Below are 19,290 nucleotides of genomic sequence, written 5' to 3' on the forward strand. Positions count from 1 at the left end.
ATAATAAGGCCTCATAACATGATTGCTCCCAAAATATTATACAAAGTTATTCCTTTAAGATCATTTGATCACGAGTTGATTCTATTGTATAATACGATAAATCAATATATATTATGAAAAATTAGATTCAAACTACATTAGAACGCCATTGCTACTCATTGCCATTCATGCATTTCAATTTTCAATTTATAGTGACAGTTTTAACTATTTTACAGTGTTGAAATTATTCATATTATAAAGCGCAGCTCTGGGCATAGAGCTGCTCCTTTTTTATATATATATACATCCTATTTCCATTGTATTTTTATCTTATTGTGTAAATTATAACACGTCTGTACAAAAAATTTCCTTTTTGGGATGCAATAAAGTATTATTATTATTATTATTATTATTATTATTATTATTATTATTATTATTATTATTATTATTATTATTATTATTATTATTATTACATTGCAAGGAAATTACCACTATAATATTTATATTCAGTTTGAGGATTTAAAATGGGAGAATTGTACCAAGGAAGGTGGATAAAACATTCTGAAATTTAGAAAGAGTGTGGGGTGGGGGGGGGGGGGGAGAGCAAGATGGTCAAGTGAATGAAACATTCATTGCATCTCATATACGCTCGGGGAGGGGGCCTGGTATCTCGTTTCTTTTTCCTTGAGAAGAAACTAAGCGCATATAATTGGTCATCTTGAGGCGCCTCACTGCGGCAGACTAATGTGGTAATTAATAAATAGAGGTGCCCAAATGAGTCAATAAAACGGAGATAAAGATAAAGGGAGTAAATCTGACCCATGAATAAACAACACAAAACAAACAAACAGTCTGTTTTGTGTTGTTCATTCATGAGTCAGATTTACTCCCTTTATCTTTATCTCCATAATGTGTTAATTCCGTTCTATTATTTTAGACGGATTCTATATACGAAAAAATGTTCTACATCTATAGATTGTTATAAGATAATTATTGATCATTTATATATTCATTCATGCATCAAGTGTTAATGGCAGAACCTAAACGATACCCCCCAAAAGACCAGTTTATTAGGTAAAATCTTTTTCAAAAGATACAACTTCTCAATTGTTCTACTTAATGTGCTGCTGTGTAACTCTTTACGAGGTAAAATCAGTAAAACACTGTATAGTCACCTGGAACAACTACAAAGGACTAACTTCTACGTTATGGTACAAAACCGAAGGGCTAGAGCTCAGGTGGTCGCTTGTTCGGATAAGTAAGTAATAAGCTTCAACAGTCGTGACGTCATTTCCCTCGTAATGACGCATTATAACTTAGAAACTGGATCTAAACTATCGGAACAATAGCGGACGCCCTTATGAAATACTTCTCCGACGAGCATAACAGTGTATCCTGAGGAGAAAAACCTTATAAATCTGATCATATTTTGACTTTTAAACATTCTAATCATATGACATTGTGAAAGAGTTCTAGCCAGCATGAAGAATAAAAAAGTAACGATTTTCTTTGTTTAGAACCAAGCTGCTTGTTACTGGGCGGACGTGACATCAGACTTTTGAATCCTATTAGCAAGTGCGAGAATAAAACAATCTCAAAACCGGCCTAATTCTTTATGGTCTCCCTATAATTTCAGGACATCGAGAGTATCGACATGGAAGACTTCCGGCACAACTATGTCAACTTGACTGGTTTCCGGTTGGTGGACCCTACAGATCCCCACGTCAAACGAGTCATCCGAGAGATGGAGATTTATGAGATACAGACAGACCTCACTTTACTCAATTCCTCTGGTTACCTCTCCTTACCTGTAAGCAGCTAATGTCACGAATTTCATGATGATAATCGCATTAAGTTATTTGAGAGTTATAGCTACAAACTACTCGTCACGTATCACTTATACTTGATACTTGTGCTTTTATACAGAGCAATATCCACTAAACGTGCAAAAAAGAAATTTACAAGTAATTTTCCAAGGACTCAACTATGCGCCGAGCGAGGCTCGAACCCAGGACCTTCCGATCCGGAGGCGAGTGTCATACCACTAGAACTCATACCGGCGACCACATACCGGCACACAAAACTGTAGCACTGGATATTTTGGGATGATTTATTTCTTGTATTTTTCTTTCTGATGCTTTGTCTGGGACTATTTCATACACAAAATCCAGATATCTATAACTTTCTTTGCGACGGAGAGAAACTGTGGCTCCACGTGTTGGTAATCTGAACTTCTCGAAACAAAAACAGTGCAGTGTGGTCTTGTGTCATACGACCCCCGCTTTCGGACCGGAAGGTCCTGGGTTCGAGCCTCGCTCGGCGCATAGTTGAGTCCTTGGAAAAGACTCTTTACTCACATTTTATCACAGTACTCAGGTGTAAAATGAGTACATTAACAGCGTTGTCTCGGTCGGGGTAAAATTTAATATCGCCTAACAGGCGTCATGCCTCGTTCTTCATGTTACCTGTTCCTGTTGGTCAGGGAACCTTTGTAAAGCGTTTTGAACACGTTTAGTGGATATGGCGTATATAAATGCTCAATTTAAAATATCAGTTTTAGAAACAAAATATGAAGAAGGAAAAGTTTTAATATCCTATTAAAGTAGGTAATAAGGCCCTAAATTTATAACCCAGTTCATTTTCTCTTCATTCTCATTATTTTGATGGCTCTATTATTGGTATCAAAATAATTGCAGCTGGAAGAGTAGCAATTGTTGACGCACGCCAAAAACAATATCAACTAATAGGCAGTTTATGCCATAACAATAGCCTTATAATATAAAGATCTGAACAAGTGTGCATGAAATGTACCAGACAAAGCAAGAAATATAAAAATACAAGAAAATAAAACACCTCAAAAATCAGTCGACCTCGATTGGGGATCGAACCCCAGGCCTTCTGATTACCGGTCAGACGTGTTACCATTACACCACATGCCATACATGGGACACATTGGCTTGTATAATGAATTGTTTGATGCTGCTGCTGTTATATTCTGAAAAAAAAATTAAGTATCTATATAAAATTTTGGCCAGAAAGCTCATCCTTCAAACATCAATCGATTAAATTGACCCTCGTCTTGTAAAAATACAAACAACTCTCACCCTTGGTCCCAGGTTTGAGTCTCTGGTATGATGAGAGTCACTTAAATCGATCGATATATGAAGGATGAGTTTTCTGGTCAAAATTTTAAATACGATTGAGTGTTGTAGGACGTCGGAATAGGAACAATTATTGTTAAGGAGAATGCAATTTTTAAAAATTATGGTCTATCTCCACAGACCTTTTGTTATCCAATCATTCTTTTTCATAAAAGTTCAATGTCTTAAGGCAACCCTCTTAAATTCTATAATATTTAGACCCTGGCAGAGCACTGTAATCACCTCAAAATATCCTGAACATCATTATTACGATCAATCTTGTTATAGATTGTATGCTCTTGGCTAAGAAGCTCAAAACATTGCCATCCGGAACTATAACGGACCAACACATAAACTATGTGTAACCTTGAACGGTTATAGTCTGGCTCGTTAATACAGTTTAGTGAGAATTACTCATAAACGCGGATGGCAAAAGCAATAACAAAGACATGAGTGACGTCAACTTCATTCTATCTATTGCGTAATTAAGTCAGTGTTAGTTCATATATCAACCAGAGTCCTCTTCCCCATTCATTCAATAAATTCATTTATTCATCTTACCCACCCACTAACCTAAACATACCAATACCCTATATAGATAGTATGCAGTTGACATCGCTCAGGTCTTTGTTATTGCTTTTTGCCATCCGCGTTTATGAGTAATTCTCAATAAGCTGTATTAACCAGACTAAAAAAGTTTAAGTTTACACATATTTTTGTGTTTTGGTAGGTTATACTTCCGGATGGCAATGTTGTGAGCTTCTTAGCCAAGCGCATACCCTATATACCATTTAACCAGTTCACTGCCAAACTCTGAAAAGACACTTATTCAAAAGAATTTGGCGAGAAAACGTGTCCTTTAAATAACGATCCCCTTGGCAAAAACTCTCAAACCTGGGACTTTAATCAAGACATCACAAGCTTCCAGGTTTTTTAAAGAGTTTTTGCCAACATGAGGGTCGTTTAAATTGATCAATATTCGAAGAACGAGTTTTCTGGCTAAATGTTTAAGTACGTATCTTTCCACATTACGGCAGTTAATTTGTTAAATAGATCAATACTTCATTAACCTTTTCTATATGATTTCCTTGATGCTCGACCCACTAAACCAACCCACTGCGTCAATACAGGACACACCGTCTCAACTCGGTGTTTTGTCGGGATAAAGAAAAACAACAACAGCAACAACAACAACAACAAAACTTGAGCTTTTATATAGCTCAATATCTACTAAACGTGCTCAAAGCACATTACAAATGGTCCCTGGACAACAGCAACACATGGCATGTAGATCGGGACATGACGCCTGTTCGGCTCTTTTGCATTTTTTTTCCGACAGAGACAACGGCGTGAACGGCCGTTACTCATTTTACACATGAGTACGGTGAGAGAATGTGAGTAAAGAGCCTTTTTCAAGGACTTAACTAAGCGCTGAGCGAGGCTCGAACCCAGGACCTTACGATCCGAAATCGAGTGCCGACCACTAGACCTCAGCCGCACTATAAGAGAACATCGAAAGGTAGCTTTATAAATAATATAGTTAGAAACATACGATTTTCAAGTATTTTGCAATCTAAGAAATTGTATATAAAATAAATAAAACAAAACAAATTTCCCTTTCGTCATCCCAAAGGGGAAATTTGTCTCCATGGTCTACCTATTTCAAGGGAAGACTAGTAACCCAGGAGTCAGCCGCTATGCAGCGCCGGAAAATGAACTAGGGCGAAGTGACTTGCTCAGGGCCTTACATTGCAACGGCGGCTGATCAAACTCAGTACTATTCGGGCACGAAGCAAAAACCGTACCGCTGAGCCACGCTTTGACTCTCTAACAAAACAAATAGAGATTGACCCCAAGTTTCATGTTTATGACCTATCATCTCAAAACGGTATTATGTCGGAACGAACCATATGCTTTAAAGCCGAATTAAATGTTTAACTTGTCAAAAATATAAATTGTTGGCATTAGCATCCATTCTCCTCTATAAAACATACAAACTCAACACAAGTCTGAAATTTCTGGCTATAAATTCAATTTTCAACATCTTAACCAGCCCGACTTAATACCGTTTTGAGGCGAAGGGTCACATTTGTGGCTAAGAATTCAATTTTCAGCATTTTAGTTCATCCGATGTGATACCGCCGCGTCGAGATGGCGGGTTACAAATAACCATACAGTGGCCGTTAACAGTGTTATCTGTGTCGGGGAATAAAATGTGATATCTCCTAACGAGCGTCGTGGTTCGTCCTTGTTTAGTGTTGCTGTTGGTTAGGGGCCCCTTGTAAAGCGCAGTAAGTAAGTTTAGTGGATATAGTTCTATATAAATGCTCTACTTTTTTTGGTATTAATAAAATCAATTTACCTGCTTTTTAAAACTATTGTTATTTTAGCACGAAGTGGCCCTCATGTACGACTCGGTCTTCCTGTTCGCCAAAGCTCTCCACCATTATGGAAACAAAGCAGTCCTCCATCCATTCAACGCCACATGCAACAAACCGTCCAACTGGTCGTCCGGACAGTATCTGTATTCATACATCAATGAGGTAAGCCAATCAAGTTGTATCAATCGGAACATTTTGTGGCGCACTCTTTAAAAAAAAAAAAAGCTTTAAAAAAAGAAAAATTTGTTGGGTCAGAAAAATTATCCTTCAAATACGATCGATGAAATGATCCCAATCTTTGTAAAAACTATCAAACCTGGAACTCGCAAATATGTATGAAATCGTTATTTGTCGAGAGAAGAACAAGTCTTTATTGACTAAAATGGTCAACGTAAATGATACGGAATACATTTCAAGATTTACTATGGAGCATTGCGCAAGAAATTTGTCAAAATCCGCATACATGAAAATTGATACCATAGTTAATATTTATTTAAGACACCAAGTCCACGAACCCGGAATTTGTCAGTTATTACAGTAATATACATGCACATCAACACGACTTGCATACTTCTCTTACAATAGGAAACCAGACTTATTAAGTAACCCCGTCATATCTAATGAAAAAGTTACGCAATTAATGCTGCCATACTCTGAAAAAAATATGTATTTGGAAATTTGGCCAGAAAACTCGTCCTTATATTAGCTTTTTATTCGCAGTTGGCAGAGTACTGACGTCACAAGCAAAGGGAAACATTTTTATGACTCTTCTGTAGACCAGGTTTTCAACCATACGCTGAAAAAACATATAGGTATTTAAAATTTGAACAGAAAACTGGTTCTTCAAATATCGATCGATTAAATTGACGCTCATCTTGGTAAAAAACTCTCAAACCCGAGAACTCGCGAGGCCTTTCTCATTCCCAGCTTTTAGCGTTTTTGCCAAGATGAGGGTCATTTTAACCGATCGATATTTGAAAGACGATTTTATGGCCAAAATTTTAAATACATGTTTTTTTTTTAGAGACTGGCAGAAAACATTATGTACAGAAGAGTCGGAATAATGTTTCCATCTGCTTTGACGTCAGCCTTCTACCAACCGCGTATTATAATCTAATATACACAAATAAGTATAAAAGTGAACTAAAATTTCCTAATTTAATCTCCCGTCCCACCCCAATTAGTGTTAAATACTGCATAATATGCGGTTATGTGGTCTAGTGGTATGACACTCGCCTTCGGATCGGAAGGTCCTGGGTTCAAGCCTCGCTCGGCGCGTAGTTGAGTCCTTGGAGAAGGCTCTTTACTCACATTCTCTCACCGTACTCAGGTGTGTTAAAATGAGTACCTGGCCGTTAACAGCGTTGTCTATGTCCGAAAAAAATTGTAATATCGCCTATCTAACAGGCGTCATGTACCGTCCTACATGTTAAATTTTGCTGTTGGCCAGGGGTCCCTTGTAAAGCGCTTCGAGCTCGTTTAGTGGATATTGTGCAATATAAATGCTCGATTTTTACATTTTTAAAATTATAATGTATAATATATGGAGACCGCAAGACAATGTTTGATCATTATTATATTCATGACAAGGGAATACAGACCTCATAATGGAGTAAGGAATAAAAGCAAATATTCCACAGAATGGATCACGGAATTTTAATCAGAGAGCAAAATACTGCTTGCATTATTGTTTGTGCATTTATCTTTTTATTCATTTATGTATTTATATATTTATTTATTTATTTATTTATCATGAAAAGAGAATAAGGACCACAATATCCAAGGACAGATGACAAACATGAAATATCGGATTGAATATAATCTAATCAGTAAATATTGGATAGAGCCATTGATTCTTCTATAACCCCACATTCGAATTGGTATTAAAAGTAGTGCGGCTATGTTGGTCAAGTGGTATGACACTCGCTTTCGGATCAGAAGGTCCCGAGTTCGAGCCTCGCTCGGCGCATAGTTGAGTCCTTGGAAAAGGCTCTTTACTCACATTCTCTCACCGTAAAATGGTACCTGGTCGTTAACAGCGCTGTCTCTGTCTGAAGAACTGTAATAACGCCTAACATGCGTCAGAAAATAATCTATCATTCTAATTATAAATCACAAAATTTGAAGAAACATATTTGTTATATTTACAACTAATTAGTGCAATTTTGTAAATCGTTTTTGCTCAAAAATATCATTTACAGCGTATTCCCATTGCTTTTAAAACGAGTTTTAAAATTCAATATTTGTTGGATCTAGTATGCCATTTTAGTGAAAATCTTAAAATGGCCAATCAAAACATGGCATTTTGTGGCACACCTTCAAACGTCCTCGGACAAATAATATAGTTGTATATTTATAAACAATAACCATTGTTCTTGTTTTTATAGCGCCAAATGGGTGACTAGTTATCACACGATTTTCTCAATCATATTATTAAAGTTTAAGGTTACACATAGTTTTCTCGCTTGGATTTATTGCTCAAGCGGTAGAATAGTGGGTACTTTACTTAGACACATATCATCGATAGTAAAACATGTGTAGTTTGCTATGTTAAACAATACGCTTAAAAAGTCGTAACGTCACTTCCCTCACAATGACGCATGGTAACTTAGTAACTGGCTCTAAATTATCGGAACAATGGCGGACGCCCTTATGAAATCTTTCTCCGACGAGCATAAAAGCGCATCCAGAGGAGAAAAACATTATAAATCTGATCATGTTTTAACTTTTACACATTCTGATCACAAGACATATGAAAAGTTCTCGCCGGGATGAAGGATAAAAAGTACCGATTTTCTTTGTTTAGAACCACGATGGCCGCCGTTGCTGGGCGACGTGACATCAGACTATTGAATCCAATTACTGCCATTGTTTACATTAAGACGTCTGTCCGAGAGACGTGGTTATCAAGATGTCTATGGTTCATATTCATATTTTGATTATTTCAGATCTCTTTTAAGGGATTGACTGGTGAATTGATATTGCGCCACGGAAGGAGATTAGATATAAAGCTTGATGTGTTACAATTGATACCCAAGGGTCTCGTAAAGGTAATAATTTAATATAGAATTGACAACATCGTCATCATCATCATTATTATCATCATCATCATCATCATCATCATCATCATCATCATCATCATCATCATCATCATCATCATCATCATCATCATCATCATCATCATCATTATCATCATCATCATCATCACCATCATTATTATCATCATCATCCTCATCATCATTGCCATCCTCATCATTGCCATCATCATCATCATCATCATCATCATCATCATCATCATCACCACCACCACCACCACCACCACCACCACTACCACCACCACCATCATCATCATCATCATCGTCACCAACATCACCAGAACATAATCATCAGTTTACTCCCACATAATAGTGTTTTGAGACCGCGGACCTCATTTCTAATAATTTGTGTTTCATCTATAATTCATATATTACTCTAATAAAAACGTTATTTTCTTTGACACAGAGCGGAGAGTGGAGACTGTCTTCAGGATTAAACATAAGTTACAAGGCCGTGCCGAGGGCAACCGGTCGTTTTGGGAATGGAACTTTGGTGGTCACTTCAATAAAGGTACGTGATATAATATACGACTGACTCTTACATTCTTGCTTTTTGGAATAGGCTTCAACAGTCGTGACGTCACTTCCCTCGTAATGACAAATATTTTTTCGGGAAATGGATGACAAGGTTCAATCCATTTAATTAGTGGAAAATTAAAATCACCAGTAATCAAAATACCGTTAAATGAGTTGCGATTAATACATAATAAATTTGCCTTAAAGCTATTAATAAAATTTAGCTTATCTGAACAATGCTGTCTATAAATATTTCCAATAAGAAACGATAATTTATTATATCTGAACTCTGGCACCAAACACTCTCCATTGTCAATTCATCAAAATAAAATAATAACCTCTCACGCACCCAAGCATGAGCACCACCTGGGTAATCACAGTGGTCAGAAGAGAGGAAAAAAACCCAACCCAAGACTGCAAGCGGTAAGATACTGTGCGCTTGGCTAAGAAGCTCACAATATTACGATCCGGAAATATAATGGACAAACACACAAAACTATGTGTAACCATGAATGCTTATAACTGGTTAATACAGTTAAATGAGAATTACTCATAATCGTGGATGGCAAAAAACAATAACAAAGACCTGAGTGACGTCAACTTCATTCTATCTATAAGACAGATACCGGTCACCATGCTTGTGACTCGTGTGCTTCAACTACTGGGCTATGTGGCCCCCTGTCTGATGAAGGCTAATAAGCCGAATAATACTTTGATAGTCACAAGTTGCATATAATATTACGATGAATGAAAAATAATAAATCTAGATGGCGTTTTGCTGAAGGGGCCGGGGAAGGGGCGGCGGAACCAGCAATATTTCTATAATATAATTCTATATGATATAGAACTAATTAATATAATCATTTGTATTTTATTGTACATTAAGTAAAATTACTTGCATTCATTGTGCAATGAAATAATTTACTTTGGAAAAAGTTAGGAAAATTATTTTTAAATAGTACATATTATCGATGAGACTGAACACTCATCAAGAATATGACAGAATCAATACTTAACTGATAAATCATAGGGGAATTTGCTTTAAAAATATGTCTAGTAATGCAATGTCAAGGTCATAACTTCAAACTTCATATGGGATTTTAATGTTTCTTTTTATTGATCAAAATCGTCGTGCAATATAAATCCGCCTTTTTTTAAAACGTGTTTTTTTTACGGTTATCTGGCGTAGGATAAAATGACTCTAAAAAACTTATTAAAAAGACTTTAACTTTGACATTTTCCGATTAACGCACACATTCACGGCAAGCGTCCATAGAGACTGCGCAGCCATATTCATTCATTTTCCGATTAAGGACTTGTTAAAATTGAATTGAATGTCTTTTTTGTGATATCGCCAACGCGATCTATGTTCCCAATTTAAAACGTCCTTCTTCCCAGTATGATTGAAATGCCCCGAGGATTCTAAAGTATACCAGACAACACCCGACAATTTATTTTCTCTAATTAACAGAACACAATGCCGAATATCTTCAAATGTGACATGCCGGCTTGATCAGGTATTCTGTCTCCATAAACTAGACAACGATGTCCTCCCGATAGTAGGTAGAGCACTCGCTTCACACGCAGAGGGACCGAGATCTATTCCGGCTACGTCCAAATATTTTATTACTGATTCCCCCCCCCCCCCTGGCCCAACTCCATCTGGCAATTATCGGATCTCTGGGTTTGAAATATCTGGCGGAAAGTTCACTGCGATAAACCAACTTCCTATCCAAAGGGTGGAAATCAAATTTTAGTTATTGTTATTTTCACTCTATAAAGTAGTCCTTCAGAGCCATTGAGCCCATGGAGCCGGAATTTAACGCGACCTTACCGGTAAGACAATTCCGCCTGGTCGGGGAGATCGTGACTCTACCGTATGAGTTATCTACGAACGCCAAAAAATCGCTTCAAACTCGTGTCTATCTTAAGCCACTCTCTCCGACTTCTTGTAAGGAGCTTTTGAGCACCTTTATTGGTTACTGCACTATGTAAACGCTCAGTTTTGATTGTTGTTTGATTTCGCTATTGACATAATCGACGGATCTCTCTGCAGGAAGATCCGTTTGTGATGGAAAAAGACATATCCACGCCAGACCATCCTTACGAAGGGTTCATTATAGACTTCACCAAGGAGTTATCCCGTATTGTCGGCTTCAAGTACAAGTTCAAAATTGTCAAGAACTATGGAAGTCTGAACCCTGATGGTGAATGGGACGGAATGGTTCGGGAGATAATGGACGGGGTAAGTTAACCCTCTCCTTACCACCTACAGCAAAATCGTCACATTTGTTACGACACGATAGGTATTTTTTCTTACCCAGATTTAGACGTCTATTATGTAGATCACAAACTTTGAAGAATGATCTTTGTTTAATTAATAAGAACATAACGTTGTGTTGTAGAGTGTCTTGTTTGAGTTTAAAAAATAAGTTTTTCTTCTGGGGAAGCCTGCCATTTTGGGAACATACTGAAAAAGATCGGTAAGGGGAGAGTTAAAGATAATATACTTGATAAAATGAATCAACAAAATGGAATATAACAGCTTCAAAAAGAACAAAATACAAAGCATGAATGTGGTAGTTCATTCCATTTTGAAGGTGTTATTTTCATTTTTGTTAATTCCTTTTTGAATTTCACATCTTCTATTATTACTTTTACATAAGACATATACTTATATCACCTAGTTATCTGCTTACTTATTATCATTTTATCTGTTCAACACGTCTATACAATATAATTCCTTTGGATGAATAAAATATTATTATTACTATTATTATTATTATTATTATTATTATTATTATTATTATTATTATTATATTATTATTATTATTATTTATTATTATATTATATTATATTATTATTATTATTATTATTATTATTATTATTTTATTATTATTATTATTATTATTATTATTATTATTATTTATTATTTTATTATTATAATTATCACCATTATTATTAGTAGTATTAAATATTATCATCATCATCATCATTATTATTATTATTATTATTATTATTATTATTATTATTATTATTATTATTATTTTATTATTATTATTATTTTATTATTATTATTATTATTATATTATTATTATTATTATTATTATTTATTATTATTATTATTATTATTATTATTATTATTATTATTATATTATTATTATTATTATTATTATTATTTATTATTATATTATTATATTATTATTATATTATTATTATTATTATTATTATTATTATTATTATTATTATTATTATTATTATTACTATCATCATTATCATTGTTATTATTATTATTATTATTATTATTATTATTATTATTTATTATTATTATTATTATTATATTATTATTATTATTATTATATATTATTATTATTATTATATTATTATTATTATTATTATTATTATTATTATTATTATTATTATTATTATTATTATTATTATTATTATTATTATTATTTATTATTATTATTATTATTATTATTATTTTATTATTATTATTATTATTATTATTATTATTATTATTATTATTATTCTACTTAGTACCATTAGACATACTTGATAAAACATCTTTCAGAACCTTCTAAGCCATGCCAAAATAGAATATTAGTTTGAGTGCCTAGACGATGGTATTTAAAGGGCTAAGTTTTAATAAATGTTTATTATTAACAGTATCATTGTCATTATCATTAGCAGTTTTTATTATCTTTTATCATTACACAGTTTCATCTGCTATCAGAGAAAATATAAACATTCGCAATTCATGTTATACCTATTATTTATAGCTTACTCTTTAGCCATAATATGAGTATTTCCATGTTCATGTTTTTAATATAAAAGCGATCCCTCTTTTTTTGGCAAGTAGCTGGAGAACACGGCATATTGCACATGAACACCAATCACCAAATAGATAAATACAATGAAAGATGTATTTATGGTTCATCTATTTCTTTTCTTCCAAGAACGCAGATATGGCCATCGCCCCCTTAACCATCACATACCTCAGAGAGCAAGTGATTGACTTCACAAAACCTTTCCTTAATCTAGGAATCTCCATCCTATTCAAAATGCCGCGTAGAGAAAAGCCTGGTCTATTTTCATTCCTCAACCCCTTGGCCATAGAGATATGGTTGTATATCATTGGTAAGTCATTCTTTAACTCATTCCTGGAGATTTTTCCTACTTTTCAAAATTGGAAAAAAATGTCTTGAAATGAGCATGTGCATAGTCTTATTCAACTACCATTAACATGTAAAAACTAAAACATTAGATTTGATACTACGCATATAATTTGTCTCCAAAAATGTAATAAATAGGCATGGGGTAAAAGTAACCTGGGTAAACTACGGATATAGTCAGTGTTAGGCTTGAGTGAGTTAATCCTCTCCTTACCAAATACAGGAAAATTGTCACATTTGTCTGGATACAATGAATTATACATTTTTCTTAATCATATTTGTTCCGTATATTTAAAAAAAAAAAGAAAAATTGATGAAAAAACTTTGTAAATTTTTATATGCTACACAAAGTTTATGCATATAATCGTCTAGTAAGAACTTACTTCTAATCAGTTTGAGTGTAAAAATATCAAGTTTTCCTGAAAATGGCCGAAAGGAGAGAGTTAACCCATTAGCTGCGGGACAATTTAATTTTAAATCAGATTATTATAATACTATGTGACTCAAAAAGAGGTTTACCAAAGACTAACATCCTATTTAAAAGGTTGCAAGCTATTTTGTGTATCCGTTTCACGCTATAGAAATCATGATAAATGTGCTGAAGGACTGAATAAGTAAGAGTAAACACGAAGCCCATCTGTAAAGTGTTAACTCCATGACATGTGCAAACCGCTGATGGAATGGATGCTCTTTGAGTATTGAAAGGAATGGCAATGAGATTGTTTCTTCTTAATTAGGAAGAGTAGATTTTTGACCAATCAAATTTGTGACACGCCTTCACACGTGCTCGAACAATCATAGTTGGTTGTCTACAAACAATAAAGTGAATGAATTCGACCTTTATGTGATCATTGTTAATGTTTTCATACCACCAAAAGGGTGAATAGTTAGCACACGATTTTCTCGATCATATTATTATGAACGTTTAATTACACATAGTTTTCTGTTATGGCTTTATTGATCAAGAGGTAGAACAGTGAGTATTTTACCTAAACACCTACCATACATATTACAAACGGTGGAGTGTGCTATTTTTACCAATCTGTCATTGTTTACATTATTATGACGACTGTCCGAGAGGCGTGGTTATCTAATTGCCTATTTGACCGTAGGCATCGTTAATTTATACCCTGACACTCGAACCCGCTAGGACTTATAGTTTGACTTCATTTTCTTGGTTTTTGCACCGCCTAGTGAGTTGTTGTTAGTAGTGCTCAAGGAAAAAGTGATTCCATTGGTTGACCTATTGAATACAACTCATGATTTGTTTTCATTTGTGGCCAAAGACTTTTCTTTTGACGTCATTTGTTTTGGTCAGTGCCAGGCTATAGATTAACGATGGCTACGATTTGACTGACTCTGCCCGTGACCTTCGTAAACTCATGACCTGACACTGACCAACAATTGGCGTCAACAGACAAGTCTTTAGCCACAAAAGAAAACAATTCGCGAATTGTATTCAACAGTTCAACCAATAGGATCACTTGTTTCCTTGACCACTACTAAAGACAACTCACGAGATGGTCCACAAAAAATGACGTCAAAATATGGGTCTTAGTGCGTCTTAATGCGTAGCCATCGTTAAGTTATAGCCTGACACTGAAACCCTAAAAGACTGGCATTTTGACGTCATTATTTGGCTTTTGCACCGCCTAGTGAGTTGTCGTTAGTAGAGCTCATGGAAACAAGTGGTCCCATTGGTTGACCTATTGAATACAACTAACGATTATTTTTCTTTTGTGGCCAAAGTCTTGTCTTTTGACGTCATTTTTTGGTCAGTGTCAGGCTATACGTTAACGATGGCTACGCTTAGTGTCAGGATATAAGTTAACGATGACTGCGCTCGGTCCCTTAAAATATTGTTGCCAGATGGACTTAATAAACGGATTTTTGCACTTAAAACCGCGAAAATGTCATGAATGGTTTTATATCTAGTGGTATGACACTCGCTTTCGGATCGTAAGGTCCTGGGTTCGAGCCTCGATCGGCGCATAGTTGAGTCCTTGGAAAAGACTCTTTACTCACATTCTCTCACCGTACTCGGGTGTAAAATTAGTACCAAGCCATTAACAGCGTTGTATCTTTCGGAAAAAAATGCATTATCGCGGTGTCATGCTTATTCTATATGTTCCGTGTTGCTGTTGTTCAGGGACCCTATATAAATCGCTTTGAGCACGTGTAGTGGATATTGCGCTATATAAAGGCTCATTTTAAAAAATACACAGTTTTAAACCAATGCATATTTGTGCAATGCTTGCAATATTCAAGACTTGATTTTCAAAAAATGTGATGCCTCTTCATTATAACCCAGGAAAAAATGCATTTTTGACATTTATTTTGTGAGTTGAAAGAGAAAACTACTTTTAAAAGATCAAGACTCTCCACTCCACTCTTTCCTGCATCTTCTGCATCATGTCGTTGTTCCTTTCTGTTCCCATCCCTTTTGTCAATCCGTCCAAGATCTTTTGTCGCTGCGGCCAAGTGAACTTTCTCTCGTTGTCATCAAGATTTCTAACCCCTTCTTTCTCGTAATTCTTTCTTGTCTACCTCATCAACGACCGTAAAAACTATTTTTAACATATCAAGACTCTCCACTCCACTTTTTGTGTCTGATGGAGAGAAATATAAAGTCGAGTAAATGTGACTCATATATGTGACCCATCGTCTCAAAACGGTATTATGTCGGAACGAACCAGATGCTTAAAAGCAGAATTTAACGTTAAACTGGTAAAAAATATAAATTGTTGGCATTAGCACCCTAAAATATGGTATCCGTTCTCCTCAATAAAACATACAAACTCAACACAAGTCTTATAATCTCTGGCTATAAATACAATTTTCAACATCTTAACCAACCCGACTTTGTACCGTTATGAGGCGAAGGGTCACATATGAGGGAACTACACAAAACAAACGACATTTCGGCCTTTGGTCGTATTCAAGTTTTTGGTTTTCCTGCATCTTCTGCATTATGTCATTGGTCCTCTCTGTCCCCACCCCTTTTGTCAAACAATCCACCATCTTTTATCGCTGCCAGCCAGGTGATCCTTTTCAAGTTGTCATTACGTATTCCGACCCTGTCTTTATTATCTTCCTCATCAACCATCATGAATACTCCGTCATCTCATTCACTTTTTTATATGTCTTTTTCTCAATTAAATCATCAGCATTCTTCACATGACCCACTTCTCAGCCTCTTTTATTCTCTTTACTATAATATGTCCGCTCAGCGTTCATGTTTCACACGATCATGTCAATATAGATAGAATGCGCTTGGCCAAGGAGTTCACAACATTGCCATCCGGAAGTATAACGGACCAACACACAAACTCTGTGTAACCATGAACTTTTATAGTCTGGTTAATACAGTTTAGTGAGAACAACTCACAAACGCGGATGGCAAAAACAATAACAAAGGCCTGAGTGACGTCATCTGCATACTATCTATAGATTCAATATCAGACCTGCCTAGTGCTACGAAAAATTCGTAGAATTACGAATATTTTTGGCTCCAGCTAGAATATTTGATTGACGTGTTTGATTCAATAAATCTTGTTGAAAAGGAGAGTTTGGTTGCTTAGAAACTGTATTTAGGACTTTGGAGCATATTTGATAATGCTGAGGACAAATACTTGATTTCTAATGCTATGCAGTGGCGTGGCATGCTTACAGTATAAGGTGGTACCAGAATCAGAAGAAAATGACTTAGAACATGCTATATTTGCAATACAAAAGAAATAAAGAAAAATATAGAAACTATTAGACTCAAATAAGTATGAGGCGGGTTTCCATTTCTCAGTTTGTTTGTTTTTTATGCTTAATCCATTTTTGAAAGATGGACATGGTGCCAGGCACCAAATCAACCAATATAGCCACGCCCCTGAAATGCTATGTATTGTGTCCTTTTTCATTTTCCCCCTTGGAAACAACGATTGTTTGACTTTTCAAGTTGGCATTGCATAATATAAATATAAGACTAGCATTCAATCCACAAGTCTTTAACGAATTTTCTCATTCCAGGTGCCTATTTGATCGTTAGTTTTACCATATTCATCCTTGCCCGGTTCAGTCCGTATGAGTGGTACAACCCCCACCCCTGCAACCCCGACACGGACGAGGTAGAGAATACGTTTGACCTCTCCAATAGTTTCTGGTTTACAGTGGGAACTCTTATGCAACAAGGATCGGGTAAGCAGAATCTTACACACTTCATTTTTTTTAACCCTTTCCTTACCACAACAGGAAAATCGTCACATTTGTTACGATTTAACAAACATTTTTCTCATTCAGTTTTCTTTTGTAATCACAAAATTTGAAGATTTAAAAAATTATAGTTATAAGAACTTAATTCTGTGATGTACATGGTATTTATTTCTTTAGAGTAAAGGCTTAAATACCATTTTTTATATTAAACAGGTCTGATGTTTAGTGGACAATCGTGAAAAGGGTCGGTAAGGAGAGGGTTAATGAACAAAAATGGATGTAACAGCTTCGAAAAGGAGGGTATAGAGAAGTGTCAGATGAAAACAGAATAAAAAGTGCCAAACTCAGGATCCAATTGACACGACACCCTTCGCTTTGAAAAAGAACATAATATCAACTACGGACTGTTCCGGACTCAAAACCCTTCCTCAGGAAATAACAAAAACAATAATAATAATTAAAAAAAAAACATTCAGACAATTATTCCTCAGCCGGCTGTCTGAGTTTAAGTAATATATTCGTGTATTTATTGTTTTTATTGGCTGAAGAAGGATTTTGAGCCCGAAACGTTCTGTAATTGGTAATGTCTTCTTATTTTCGAAATTGTTATATTAATTTGTGTTCATTTACTTCTTACTGTCATTTTAACCCATTTTCATGAGCTTTGTTCGTTTCGTATTTTGTTTTATTATTATTATTATTATTATTATTATTATTATTATTATTATTATTATTATTATTATTATTATTATTATTATTATTATTATTATTATTATTATTATTATTATTTTGTGACTGGAAAATTTGCTCCTCTATGATAATCCTCTATCAGGTAGGGGTCAAGTGTGGCCTGATGGCTCAGCAGAGCGGTGTCTCGTCTTGTCACAAAGTCAAGCAATATTAAGCGTGGTAACTGACCGGGTAGATGGTAGTCATCGTCGAAAATTCGGACCCCAAAGTTGTGCCCTTGGGTAAGGCACTTTACACGTATTATGCCATTCGACTCTGGTGTTAATGAGTACCTGATTTTAGGAGATGACAGATATTGTAAGAGTCATTCTACAAAAAAAAGTCTTGTAACAGGCGACTGACATACTATTAAGTAGAATCATGATTCCATAATGCCTGATGGGAGAATAAATGAGTCATTATAGCGCACACTAATTCAGAAAAGTTAGTGGAGCAGGCACTTAAGTTGATAATAACAGAATTTGAAGTAAGTAGAAAAGAGCCAGAAGACAATAGAGAATATAAAATTCTGGGCGACGGGGGCTCGAACCCGCGACCTTACTGATACAACCCTACCTGGCCGTTAGAGGGACGCTAAACAGTCGACGCCGTCCACCACTTGTTAGCGCGCTAAAAGCATAGTAAATCCTGTTTTCTACATTACAAGAACCACAATATAAAAGACGACGCCTTGACGACGATCAAGAAGAGGAAGAACGAGAAAAAGCAGAAGAATATTTATATATCTGTATGTTACGTATTAACCACTTTCATATTTGTTAGCAATACAGTTCTTTTAAATCCCTTCTCTTTTAATAACATTTTTATTATTTAATAAACTTGTATTCAAAGTACAGTAATGAAAAGATACATTTATAAACGAGAATAAAGAACAATGTAAGATAAACGTTAATATTAAATTTTCTATTTTTAAAAAAAGGTTATATGGTAGCAAAGAAGCTGATACATTTGCTTATTGTGTATCGAGACAGCAATACAGCCAAGGGCCTCAATTATTTTGATAGAAATAAATGACAAGAAATTCATTAACGATAGAAAGGAATGCATCATT

The 19,290-nt window shown here is 35.1% G+C and overlaps 1 protein-coding gene across 2 annotated transcripts in view; it reads left to right on the top strand.

Moving 5' to 3' along the window:
* Positions 1–19,290, top strand: part of LOC144968045 (glutamate receptor ionotropic, kainate 2-like) — a 288,839-nt gene that overhangs the window by 214,620 nt on the left and 54,929 nt on the right. For both annotated transcript variants that reach the window (XM_078906003.1, XM_078906004.1), the window contains exons 7-13: positions 1,616–1,789; positions 5,510–5,662; positions 8,449–8,550; positions 9,002–9,106; positions 11,168–11,356; positions 13,071–13,251; positions 17,307–17,474. In XM_078906003.1, coding sequence (XP_078762129.1) covers positions 1,616–1,789; positions 5,510–5,662; positions 8,449–8,550; positions 9,002–9,106; positions 11,168–11,356; positions 13,071–13,251; positions 17,307–17,474 — 1,072 coding nt within the window. The remainder of the gene's footprint in view (positions 1–1,615; positions 1,790–5,509; positions 5,663–8,448; positions 8,551–9,001; positions 9,107–11,167; positions 11,357–13,070; positions 13,252–17,306; positions 17,475–19,290) is intronic.

The sequence above is a fragment of the Berghia stephanieae genome, chromosome 3 (assembly GCF_034508935.2).
Source record: "Berghia stephanieae isolate SIO BIC M18660-M18661 chromosome 3, UCSD_Bste_1.3, whole genome shotgun sequence".
In the NCBI taxonomy this organism is placed as follows: Eukaryota; Metazoa; Mollusca; class Gastropoda; order Nudibranchia; family Aeolidiidae; genus Berghia; species Berghia stephanieae.